Raw genomic sequence first — 13,244 nt, forward strand, 5'->3', positions numbered from 1 at the left:
TGGCAGCAAAATCAAGCCACCCAAAAAAAATATAGGGAACTTAAAGTGATAGGTTGGCGACTAAAATAATAAATTGGCAACTAATATTGTAAAGCGATCATAAAATTTAGTTGTCATCTAGTTGTTCACCCCTAAGTAATCAACTATAGTCATAACTGAGCATGTCGTTTCAGCTAAGGTAGTATTTTAACACGAAAGCAGTTAAATTTAATAAATATTGGTCACTTTTTACACAAAACACCTCAAATTAATTTACCAATACGTAATGGTCAGTACACTTATAGTCGAAATTTCTAATCATGAAACGCCTAATGGTCATTATACCATTCGATTTTTAAATTCTTAATGACTAATTTCAATAGTTACCACTGTGTTCTGCTAGAGTCAACAGATAGGTGCGACGACGAGCAAAGCGAGGAGGAGCGTGTTAGGTTGACCGTGTAATGACCAAACAAAATATTTTAAAAGAACTTCATTTTTGAATTAATAGATAGCCGTTATCTTTTTTTTTTAAATGTGCTTCATAAATGGTCTCCAATATAATAATTCAGTTGCCAAATGAATACTTGGTACCTGCCTAAAAATAATCAAAAGCTGTAACGGCATTAAAATACAACTCACATTGATATATTTTAAGGCTCCGTTTTTGTTGCCAAACTATTAATTTTAGTACCCATTTCTATTTTTTTAAACTACGCAAATTCGATGAATTAGTTGACCGGTTAAATACGTGCCTTATTTTATCAATCTAGACCAATCACTCTAACCATAGGCGGAATTTTAGCGCCACACTTACATACACACACTACACAACAACACAACAATAGAGATTTAGCTCTGTCACTTAATTATTGTGGAAGATGATGTTGTATTTTTATGAAACGTACACTTTTTTTTAAACGAAAGTAGCATAGAGTAGTTCAGGCGCGCGACTAAAGTCTTCCGCTGGCAAAGTCGCTGATTAAAGGATGACTCACGCTAGACCGGGCCGTGCCCGGGCAGAGGCGTCCGACATGTCATTTTCTATGACGGCTGATCGGTGATCTCGTGGTACGTGGTGGTGGTGTTATATTGCTTTTCATATAAAACGACGCTCCGGAAGCTCCGGCCCGGCCACGGCCCGGTCTAACGTGAGTCATCCTTAAAGCTCCGGCTTATGTCAATAAGTTTTTTTCACTTATTGGCGCAGTCGGTAGATATCTAAAAAAACAACGTTAACCTATTTGATAACCTTATACCATACCTATTTGGCACAGATAAGTAAATATCGTGACGAAAACGAGCGCAATTCCTCCAAAATTGAGATCTTCCACTGAGTTGAAATGTTCAATTTCAGTCCCCTACATATGCGCATACTCGTACCTAATGCCGGGGCTCGAGGTTGATTCATCGTGGGGAATATTGGCTACCTATTTAGTTATCTATCTTCAGTATTTTAATATCGGAACAGTAATTTATTATCTATTTTGCAATCGAAAATTAGTATAAATAGATATTTTTACCTGACATTGTAACCTGTTTTACCCGTAATTTACATTATGGAAAAATAAATGCAAAAGAAATAAAACCAACATAATATTTATAAAATATTAGGCATGAATATGTTGCACAAAAATTTATGACAAACAATTGAATTTATTGAAATAATGTTTTGAAAATTTCCACTTATTAGTACTATTAATTCAAGGAGTGGTATTTTTCTTTGAGCGCGCATTTTCTAACGAGCTTCGCTCCGTCCCCGCGGTGCTCTCGTTAACTGCAGGAAACGCCTTCAACTTCATCCATTGCACCGAAATACAATTTTTCCCTTACCTACAGGTAGTTTTATAGCATGGATATAAAAAAACCTAATAACAATCCAGTTCATGACTGTTTTTTAGTCTGTATATACAAAAAGTGGACAAATTGTTTTATTCATATAAATTACAATAAAATCGTTAATCGTTGTTCTACCCTGAGAGCGCTGGATCACCGGCACAGATGTCTATTTCCACGTGACGATATTCTGTGAATAAAAAAGTATGTTTAGTAATCAACTAATCATGATCGAATCGTATTAAAAAACGTAGAAAGAATAAAGCGCATTTTTAAAACTTTATTTAAGATAAACGTGGCGACATTTTCTGATACTTTCTGAATCCTATAATTTTGTACGGAACTGCCACCACGCCAACCGGCACGCGGTTCCGGTGATACTCGTTCACCGACTTATATTATAGTTCGGAGTCTGGATCATACAGCTATGTTGCTATGAAAGATTACGTTTCTTTTCATCGCAGCAGTACTCGTAGAGGTCGCAGTCGTCTCTGAAGGCCCTGAAGTTGCCACTAGCGTCCTGCCCGCACACCGGCACGCGGTCGTGGTGACACTCGTCTGCCAACTTACAGTAGTTCAGCGTCTGTATTACAATGTATTGTGTTACTTTATGCACTTAAATACATATATGTACAGGAAAAATGTACTACTTGACTTGAAAATTGAAATACAGTCGAGTACTTAACTAGTATAGTTGGTAACCAATCCAAATTAACTTATTAACTTAATTAACTTCTTGTTTTTGAAGTTTCATTTGAGTAAAAAGAGTTAAGACCAAAGTTTAGCCAATATATATTTTTTTACAAAGTTGACACGTTATAAATATATTTCGTCATATACATACTAATCAGTTATCACCTACGCCACCCGATGTCGTTTGTCAGTTTGTTATTACCGAAGCTCTACCTTTATTAGGTCGTCGGTGTTCTTTACCCGGTAAGTAATATTTAGTCATATAAATTAAAGCTGATTAACATTGGGGTTGAGTCATGAGAGGATAAAATTCAGATGTGAAACGTGCTTACCGCCTCCAAAGGGAAAAAATAGTCTTCAGATTCTAACTCTACATGACACCAGACTGTAGCTAGTCTAATAAATATTAAACCTGAAACAAAAACAATATTATTGCTTCCAATTCTTAGTATTGTTTTGATTTTATGTAAATTTTCCTAGTAAACAATAAGGTGCTAACTTGTGGCAGCTCTTCTTAACAACATAGTTACAACACAAGTGGCTCAAATAACATGCACTTGCGTTGATGCAGGATCTATGCTTGACACCAACCAATTGTTTTGAATTGATGCAGGAAATTATGGATAAACATACGCCTACGACGAACCATTTAGACAAGCTATTAGTCAGGTGTCGATAACGCGTGGTCTGGTTCTAAATATTCACATATTTAGAGTGAATTCAAGGACGTAATTCCAAATCAATATATTATTAATTTATCGAATATTCCCTGGCAAGATCTTCTAGGGAAAAATATCTACATTTTGGAACTTGAATATTTGTTTAAAAATTTTTTATTAATAAGTCTTAATTATAAAGAAGTAACTTACAATAATAGTCAACTACGGTTTTCACTAAACTGCTTATAGAGTTCAATACTGTCAACTTATAACAGAGAGCACTATCTCTTAACTGTTTTCATTTTTGTATTTCATTTATTTGTTAGTTTATTTTATCATCATTATCACATTTGCGGTTATATTAATTTGTTTATGAGGTGTGACACCCCTGGCGGTGTGCTACGACCGCTGCTACAATACCTCGTTTACTATTTGGCAACTCCTGGATTTATACGCGGGCCCGTTATGTGGCTGAAAATCCTTATTCATTGTGAGTTAATCTGTTTTGATCTCTTACCGAATAAATTTAGATTTGGAATAATATTCCATTGCTTTTTAGTTTGATTTAAAAGACTTTAACACCCACCCATGGGCTGGGTCTCTAATCTAAACAGCAAGTTGTATTCTAATAACAATCTTGAGATAGGTATATACCTCTTAGGGCCACTTGCACCATCCCTCTAACCCTGGGTTAACCGGTTAAACCGTCAACCCAGTGTCAAATTGTACTGGTAACCATGGTAACTCCAGGTTTAACCGGTTAACCCCGGGTTAGTAGGATGGTGCAAGTGGCCCTTAGGGTTTATGGTGATAGCTAATTAGCCAGTACTGGCAAACTCCCTCGAATAACCATACATTTAAAAATTAAATGGTAACATTGTTTGTTTAAGGTTTTTTATGGCTACATGTCATAATGGTGATATATTGTCACCTTCCACCCTACGTTGAAACAGAAGTGGTACGTTTTTAAAGTATCAATATAATATCATACCTACTCGATGACTCTAATAAAACTAATAAAAAGTCTTATTTATAAATGATAAAAAAGTAAAAGGCCTTAGATTAGGGGTCTTATTGTAATAAAAGTTTTAAATTTAATTTGGATTTGTTATGGATATGATATGTCAGTTGTCATGTTGTCAATGTTGTTGTTGTTTTCGAAGAAATATCACATTAAATGTACTATAAAATTGTATCTATGTAATTGCCTGTTTTGTAAAAATATGCCATACGACTAAATAAATTTAGTATGTACTTACTTCATGGCTAAGAAACTTAACTTTAAAGTTAATTATTAGTATTTTTAAAGCCACTTTGTTCGATGTACTTCTCAACTTAAGCTCTTGTGGTGAACAATGAAGAAACTCCAGGATAATAAATAAATAAATAAATAATAAATAAATAAATATTATAGGGACATTCTTATACAAATTGACTAAGCCCCACGGTAAGCTCAAGAAGGCTTGTGTTGTGGGTACTCAGACAACGATATATATAATATATAAATACTTAAATACATAGAAAACAACCATGACTCAGTAACAAATATCTGTACTATAGGATAGTACTATCTTCTTTGTATTAACTTAATAACAAGATACAAGTAAAGATTAGGTTTTTGGAAATATATACAAAATATGTTATAGATGTTTTAGATAGAGAACATTGTTCACCACGACAGCTTAAATTGAGGAGTACATCGAACACACTTTCAAAGTATGACGGCCCGATTCGAACTTTAAGATACGTCAGTTAATAGATCTAGAAACGATTTGGATTAGATACGTCAGTGTCAATTGTGACGTTTCTTCAAACAAAAATGTCACTTTTGGCACTGACACATCTAATCCATGTCGTTTCTAGATCTATTAATGACGTATCTTAAAGTTCGAATCGGGCCGGGCAGTGAGTCAATTGTGTTGACAGAACAGGATCGAGGCGGCGTGTGATCAGGCCAGGAAGTGCATCCACGACACTATCCCTATCTGTGGCAAGAGCAGCTCCGGCTCTGACAAGATAAGGACCTTTTGGGACCTCTGCGATCTGTTTGAATATTCCTGTGACAATGAAGAAGGTTAGTTCGTTACTTATTAGTATCCGTACAACATATATGTATAATATCCTGATTAAGTTTTAAAGTCATATTTAATATAGTAACTATTCAACGCACTTAAAGCAATGCTAGGTAGATAGTTAATCTACACTTAAAATATTCGAATTTATACCATCTCCGCTTATCGTCGGTTTTTTTTTAAATATTTGTAGGATGGGCATATATTAATTATACGTAGTATGCCAATCATACGTAACGGCTTATTCTTATTATAATAACCAGGTTATGTATTTGCTCTAAGGTTGTTATTTTAATATGATCTGTCAGCTGTCAAATGCGAAATTTCTTCATCCAGAAATAACATCAACACTGACATATCATATCCATAACAAATAAATTTATAACTTTTATTTTATTACAATTAGAATAAGCTTTCTAATCTTTTATAGGTTTTATAAGACTTTTTATTAATTAATAATATAATAATTTGTTTCGTCGTATTACTTTTCAGTATGGAGGCACACCCCGGATGTTGAAGGTTGTCCAGATATGACGTAATAAACGATAATAAAAACTTACGAACTGTTGGACGGGGCATTTTTTTTATGATTGGGCCCTTTGTAGGTTTTTTATACTGTATTTATAGGTAGGTACTAATTTATTTTATTTTTAATTCTAATGTTATAAATAACATCAACTTTTTCTTGTCACTCGTTGTCATGGTTACGGTCTCCTGGGTCACTCTTAAAATGCCAGTTTTTTCGTATTTAAATGAACCAAACTTGAATTATAACACTTTAAACTCTTGCGTTTTGTACACATATTTAATTACCCGTAGACCCGTTTGTGTAATCAAACTTGAATTTTTTGGTAGTTATAAAGCCTTTCCATAATGGGACATCTACTAAACACGTTTGTAGAACATGGTACATGGCTCTTCTAACAAACTATGCAACTATTGTCTCCTGCCTGATGGGACAGAATAACGACAAGAAATAGTTGATCGACCCGTTTAATGTAATTTAATATGGCGTAATTCTATTTCTGCGAACTAATTCGTATGATATTATCTAATATTAAACATTAGGTACTTCTCTCTCGTGTTCTTTATTTTTGTAGAAGAACGTTGCTAATTACGGACGGTGGTTAAATTGTAAAAAAAATTGTACGCAATGTCCTTGCAATAATACAAAGAACATTCAAAGTAGGTACATAATCTTTATAATACATCAAAAGACTTTCCATTGTATAACAATATGTTTTGACTAATATTCTGGTCCACGTTATAAATTAGAACATCATACACTATCTTGTGAAAATTTCGAATGCGAAACTTTTTGCGCAAAAACGAGACTTTACTTAAATATGTGTTTAAGTATCATTACGGTAATGTGCTCTGGCCTGACCTGAGATCGCAGGAGAGAGATGTTTGCATGAGAGGTTAAGTGTGACGGAGCGAGAGAGAACACTCGAAGGTTGACCGGGTAACAGGTTGGGCAGACAGAATAAGTATAGCGAATGCAGTAACGTACTTCGGAGCGGGCGCATCTTGATATGGTTGAAACGAAAAAATAAACATGGATTAAACAATGTTTAACTTTTTTATAAACGGGGCTATTTCTTTTTATATTTATTTATAATCTTTAAAAGTCAAAAATATTACTTGGAGTAAAAACGTATCGTAGATGTTATACAAAATCCACTTGATTAGAATAAATTAGAATTAAAAGAACCAATACTTTTAAATCCCAAGTAATAGTTTATGACATAGTAAGTAACATAATTTATGAAATCATTGTAACTATTTATATATATTCAACGCAGTAGAATTAAAAAAAAAAAATTACCTACTATCGTAACTGTCTGTCACTACAATCACAAGCATGAGGAATTTATAGAGGTTCTAAAGGTATAAAAAAAAAACATTATTTCGATTCGGGGTGTATTGTAAACTTCCCCCGGCGGAGAATAAATATTTTGAAGTGAAAAAATAAATCAAGTCCAGTGTTCTTGGGAACATTGTGCCTATGCACAGTAGGCGTTGGCACAACCAATACTAGGAACAAATTATTAGCACTAAAGCTCATAAGACCTTCCTAAGTATCTGCGTAAATACAGTCGTTAGTCAACTGCTTGAAAATATTACTGGCATGCTCTCACACCATGGGTTATTATATACAATATCTGGGAGACCGAGCTTTGCTCGGCAAACGTATAAAAAATCTGCGTTTTCCTAGAGAGAAGACCTAGCTAGATCGATTTATCGCCCCCGAAAACCCCCATCCCCATCGCAAATTTCATCGAAATCTTTAGAGCCGTTTCCGAGATCCCCGAAATATATATATGTATAAATAAACAAGAATTGCTCATTTAAAGGTATTAGATAGATATATATTCACGTATAAGTTCATCCCGTTTAGCCAAGAAGCAACCAAAAGACAAATAATGATGTCTAATTTAAAACATGTTGGTTGAAATGTCTATAGAGGTGCATATACCTAACGCATAGGCATCTTAAATAGATTTACCTGTATACAATCGTGGGTAGATTGACTAGGCAAATGTTTTTTCAGGATTATTTCAATAAATGTTGATGTTTAATCATACATATATTACTATGTACTTTTTGTATTTTTGATTATGTACTTGCATTACTACCTATATTGCAAGTTGCCAATCAGGCCTGAATGGTAACTTTGCCCCGACAATATACGTAATACGCTTACGAAAAGTTCCAGCAGTAAAAATAGTGTGGGATTTCCATCGATATAATTTTTATCAGGTTTGCCGCATATTACACTACTGCAAATATTATTTATACATTATTTACCAGCAAGTGATTGATAATAATTGATATGCTGCTTATTATAATTATGTAAGTATAAGAAATGTAGAAAAATATAATCTTTAATTATACACGTAACCTATTCGTGTTACTAATAAATATATATATATGTATGTATAAGCCTATTTATAGCGTTAATCCATTCGTAATCGACGTAAGTTGGCTTCGTCAATATTGGCTTACACATTTTCGGTGAGTTTTTTTAACCGGCTCTTAGTGCAACCGGGCCGATCCGTGAGAAAGGTACAATTTGAACAGGCCATAATTAGCGAGTGCTGTATTAAATCACGGGCGGCCCCCGCCTCGCCGCCGTCCCAACCTCACATCGCCAGTTAACAGATACCTCACTCGTCGAATTTTCGTCTTTCTAATACCTATGCACTATTACACATCTATTACATCTCAATCTAACGGATATAAACATAAATAATAAGCTTTATTACTCACGTCAAACAATATAACTGGTATAAAGAACTAAATAGCACGTCATTAGAGGTTAAACAACAAAGCATCTCGTCCAGTGTTTGGTTAGTAAAAAATCGCATTACATTGGTAATGCAGAAACTAGTACCTATGCAGAAAGAAGTGTTTATGATCTACAACAAACAAAATTAAGGATACGAAAAGTACAGTTACTCGTATATACATAGTACCTAATAAAATAAAAGTTTTTTAAGTAGATAATATTACCTATAAACGCGAAAGTAACTTTGTCTGTTTGCATGGAGATACAGTAGAACCCGCTTAATACGATCACGTTTAATACGACTTCCCGCATAACACGCCATTTTACGCCGGTCCCTGTAACTTTAGGCCTGTTTTCATACATTTTTTCACGGTTAATACGACTCGCGTCCCGCTTAATACGCCATCTAAAATTCCCGTTACGCACCATCTGCACATTTGTCTTATTGAAATAACCGTCGTACGGTCATATTGTTATGCAATACGCCGTTAGCCAATATTTTTTTATGTGTTTATTACCTACCTTAGGCTTTTTGTTTTGTCTAATATCTTTTGTCGGGTCGTTATCGGCGTGAGAATGCTATGCCATCTGCTTGACGGTTATGGGCCACTGACTGCAAGCTATCGCTCCCAGATTTTTATTTGCAGTTAGTTACTTCATGACCTTTTAGTTAGCCTATCGTGATCCTAGATTATTTAACCGCGTGTAAACTTATACCTACCTACACTTAGATATCATTCGCTCATTATCACCGCTGCGGTGTTTGTACATGAAATAATACTAGTTTTATTTTTCACGTTTAATACGACTTCCCATTTAAGACGCTTTTTTTGCTAGGTCCCCTCAGAATCGTCTTAAGCGGGTTCTACTGTAGTTTGAGGCCTAGTAGTTTTTACCAACTACATATTATCATAATTCCACGCAGACAAAGTTGCGGGCAGGTGCTAGTGCTATATAATTATATATTTCTTGAAAGCGAATGATTTCTATGGTTTTCCTTATTTATTAACAACTTTTACGTTTCCCAAGAAGGATATTTCATTAAACGCTAAATGACCTTTATGTATGTGGAAACTATGGTCAATTCTCAACCTAAGATAATATTAATAATGTACATTAAATGGTGAATTAAAAAAAAATCCACTAAATAAAAGTGATACGTCTGTCCGTCACCTGTTTGTGTCAAACGGCTTGCAGCGATTCCGATGATTAGAGCCATGCGAGGTTCAAGTTCGAAACAGGTGGATTTCAGGGGTCAAGGACAGGAAATTGGTTTAAGCAGATCCCCTTATAAGGGACCGAGGCAAATGTGCTTCGTGAAAATAAAAGAAATGTGTCATTCACTCTTGGAATTTTAAATGTTTGTATATTTTGGAAATGCATTTCTTTTCTATTAGTTTCAACACTTACGACTATAAGAAATAGAAACCTAAATGTTTAGCAATATACGGTATGTAAATGAAAGGTACCTACAGTGAAACCTTATCCAGGTTTGACTAGGACCTTAAGAGACCTGCAAAGAACCGTGTCCCGGATAGTATGGGTTCTGGGCCATGACGCGTCCCGAAGTAACTTATATATCATTAGATAGTGCATAGCCTATATCGATAGAATACATCATTCTTATGAGCGTATTTGGTGGGCATACCTTGTTAGCAAAAAAGTCAACTGCCTTATAATAGGGTGACAGAAACTCATTCCATTTGTAAAAATTACGCCTGTAATTTATCTGTAAAATATTAAAACATCGTATTCATACTTTTCAAATGCCAGATGCAGTTTTTTTTTAACATTTTTAATGTTTGACATTGGCCATAATTCAATTTAAATGGAAATTGTCACCGCCACGCGCTACAAATTATTATTCACAAAAAAATATATGAGTGCCTATTATAAAGTGATACTTTTTAGAATGAGGAATAAATGAGCTAAATTGTGCAATTTTTATTTAGTACAAATCGCCACACTGTGATTGTAAAGGCCAAAATTGTCCTAAAAAAATACATATCATTTTTATTTATTGTGCAAAAATCAGTTTATTTGTATGAAAAGGTATAACGATTATTTCAAAAATGAATTCCTCGTCCCTAAGTTATACAAAAATGATATATAACTTGCCCTAGTTGCTAAGAGCATGAAGAAATATAGCATAGATTGGACCTGGGGAGCCGACCATTTCCCCTCTCCCCTTCTTTTTGGTACACGGTACGATCTCGTTGCTACCGGGCCAAATCAGCACATTATTTGGTAATGAGGGTATGCAAGGCATCTATCTAACACAACCAATAAAATCTCCATGAACAGAAATGGGAGACATATTTTATAAGATTTGACAGTATCCATGAAGAATCTTCAGATATATAAACGGCAATTAAGCCACCAGTGTTGGGTTGCCTATAATCATATGCCCACCTCAATTAACAATGAAACTATTTTTCCGTGAATGTACTCGTAAACCCCTATCTGTTAGTATGCGATTCATTAAGGATTAAGGAGAGGCGGCCGCGCAAGGCGCCTCGCAAGAGCCAGTGTGGCACAGCGGAGCCAGATATTGCATCTGGACTGAGGGCTGCCACGCCGAATACGGCGCTATACGTATCGCGCCTGCATGTTTCCGCCACGGCAGACGATGTGGTGGAATATCTTCGCAAGAAGACCCGTTACGAGTTGAAAGTGTTCCAGCTGCGATCGCGACATTACGTGCACTTCAGCTCGTTTGTGGTGCGCGTGCCGCGGCCGCTGCTGGAAGCCATCGCGAGCACGGACTTCTGGCCGAAGGGTGTGATATTTCGGCGGTTCCGTGGGAATCTGCCGAATCCTACACCAGAGCAAGTGACGCCGCAACAGAAAACTGCGTCACGAAAATGATTTTTTAGTATTTAAGTTTTTTATTATTGTATATATATATGTTAGTTTGTAAGGTATGTATCTATGGGCCTTAGTAGCCTGAAAATAAATGCTTTGATTGATTGATTGATTGATTAATGGACGCACCATGGCCCAAATCGGGACACGGTTCTTTGTCTCACTTGATATTCCACTTATTCCTCAGATAGCTATTTCTAATAATTATTTTCTCATTTAGAGAAGGTAATAGAGGTGCAAGAAAGGTGTTTCATGCGTCCTTAATCATTAAAAAAGCGGCCAAGTGCGAGTCGGACTCGCCCATGAAGGGTTCCGTAGCAGCAAGTAACATAATAAAATTGCGATTTACGATTTATGACGTATTAAAAAAAACTACTTACTAGATCTCGTTCAAACCAATTTTCGGTGGAAGTTTGCATGGTAATGTACATCATATATTTTTTTGTTTTATCATTCTCTTATTTTAGAAGTTACAGGGGGGGGGGACACACACATTTTACCACTTTGGAAGTGTCTCTCGCGCAAACTATTCAGTTTAGAAAAAAAATACATTAGAAACCTCAATATCATTATTGAAGACCTGTCATAGATACCCCACACGTATGGGTTTGATGAAAAAAAAATTTTGAGTTTCAGTTCTAAGTATGGGGAACCCCCAAAATTTATTGTTTTTTTTTTTTTTCTTTTTTTGTGTAAAAATCTTAATGCGGTTCACAGAATACATCTACTTACCAAGTTTCAACAGTATAGTTCTTATAGTTTCGGAAAAAAGTGGCTGTGACATACACGGACAGACAGACAGACAGACAGACAGACATGACGAATCCATAAGGGTTCCGTTTTTCGCCATTTGGCTACGGAACCCTAATAATAGAATCATTAAGATATTGACTGAATTTCATTTTTATTCTGAATGATTCTACAAAAATATATTTTGCATCATTAAATTCGACACGTAGTTCAATACGTGTCCTTTATAAACGAATATTAACTTTTGGTTTTCACGACCAGTTATAAGTAAACATGAACGAAATAAACGTCTGAGCTATAGCAAAACAATGCGGACTATTTCAATGTCATCAGAAATACCTACTCGAAATTTGAATACGTTAAAAGCACATTTATTTGTTTCCTGACCTAGCCCTAATTCTATCTTTGAGGAGAGTTAATGTTCTTCTGTAATAAACCGCTAGGCACTGCCTCTGGTTAATTCAGATGCAAATAAATGATTGAATATGAATATTAAATTAGTTTAAATGAATATAGTCATTCAATTCAGGCATACCTAACACATATAAGAGTTAGTAAGGTTTTATTTAGCTATGATCAAAATAAGCCTAGTTGATCCGGTGCCAACGATGTTGTATGGTTGGGGTATCATACGTGCCAACAGGGTCATGTAAAATTATCCAGACATAACGTCTACATTTACTCGCTTATTCATTAAGCTTAGCAACCTTTTACAAATGAGAGATTTTGTCTCTTTCTAACAAAGTCAATGGTCAACATGAAGGATAGGGAAAAACGATTATGAACTGTTTGTTAGATTTGACAGACTTTTAATGAATAACGCCATTCATTATAATCTACAAAATGGGATTCAAGCAAAGTCTCTACCGGGATATAGGGCGGTGACGCAGAATGCTGATTTGTTATGTATTATGTGAACTATTTACTTATTAGTACTGGAGCCACTATGTTTGGTTATATTAACGTTTTTTCTAATAATTTCTCTTAAATATAATATATCCTTATACAAAAATATAACTAAGTCTAGTGGTTAGGAATTTAAACATTAGGTTAAAGATAATAAAGCGATTGACTCTACTTAATAAAGTTTGTACTAGT

General features: G+C 35.0%; 2 protein-coding genes across 2 annotated transcripts; one reads left to right on the plus strand and one right to left on the minus strand.

Annotated features, from left to right (window-relative positions):
• Positions 1-1,589: 1,589 nt before the first annotated feature.
• LOC134795330 (uncharacterized) lies at positions 1,590-3,094 on the minus strand. Its single transcript, XM_063767189.1, has 4 exons — positions 3,008-3,094; positions 2,841-2,920; positions 2,263-2,398; positions 1,590-2,005 (listed from the first exon to the last, which is right to left on the minus strand). Exons 1-4 carry the CDS (start codon positions 3,030-3,032, stop codon positions 1,950-1,952), a joined length of 297 nt encoding a protein of 98 aa, XP_063623259.1. The 5' UTR covers positions 3,033-3,094; the 3' UTR covers positions 1,590-1,949.
• A 517-nt stretch (positions 3,095-3,611) lies between these two features.
• LOC134795423 (uncharacterized) lies at positions 3,612-5,810 on the plus strand. Its single transcript, XM_063767297.1, has 4 exons — positions 3,612-3,657; positions 4,058-4,125; positions 5,094-5,241; positions 5,732-5,810. The coding sequence occupies exons 1-4, from the start codon at positions 3,633-3,635 to the stop codon at positions 5,776-5,778; spliced, it is 288 nt and encodes a 95-aa protein (XP_063623367.1). The 5' UTR covers positions 3,612-3,632; the 3' UTR covers positions 5,779-5,810.
• Positions 5,811-13,244: the final 7,434 nt, after the last annotated feature.

Source organism: Cydia splendana, chromosome 1 (genome assembly GCF_910591565.1).
Source record: "Cydia splendana chromosome 1, ilCydSple1.2, whole genome shotgun sequence".
NCBI lineage: Eukaryota > Metazoa > Arthropoda > Insecta > Lepidoptera > Tortricidae > Cydia > Cydia splendana.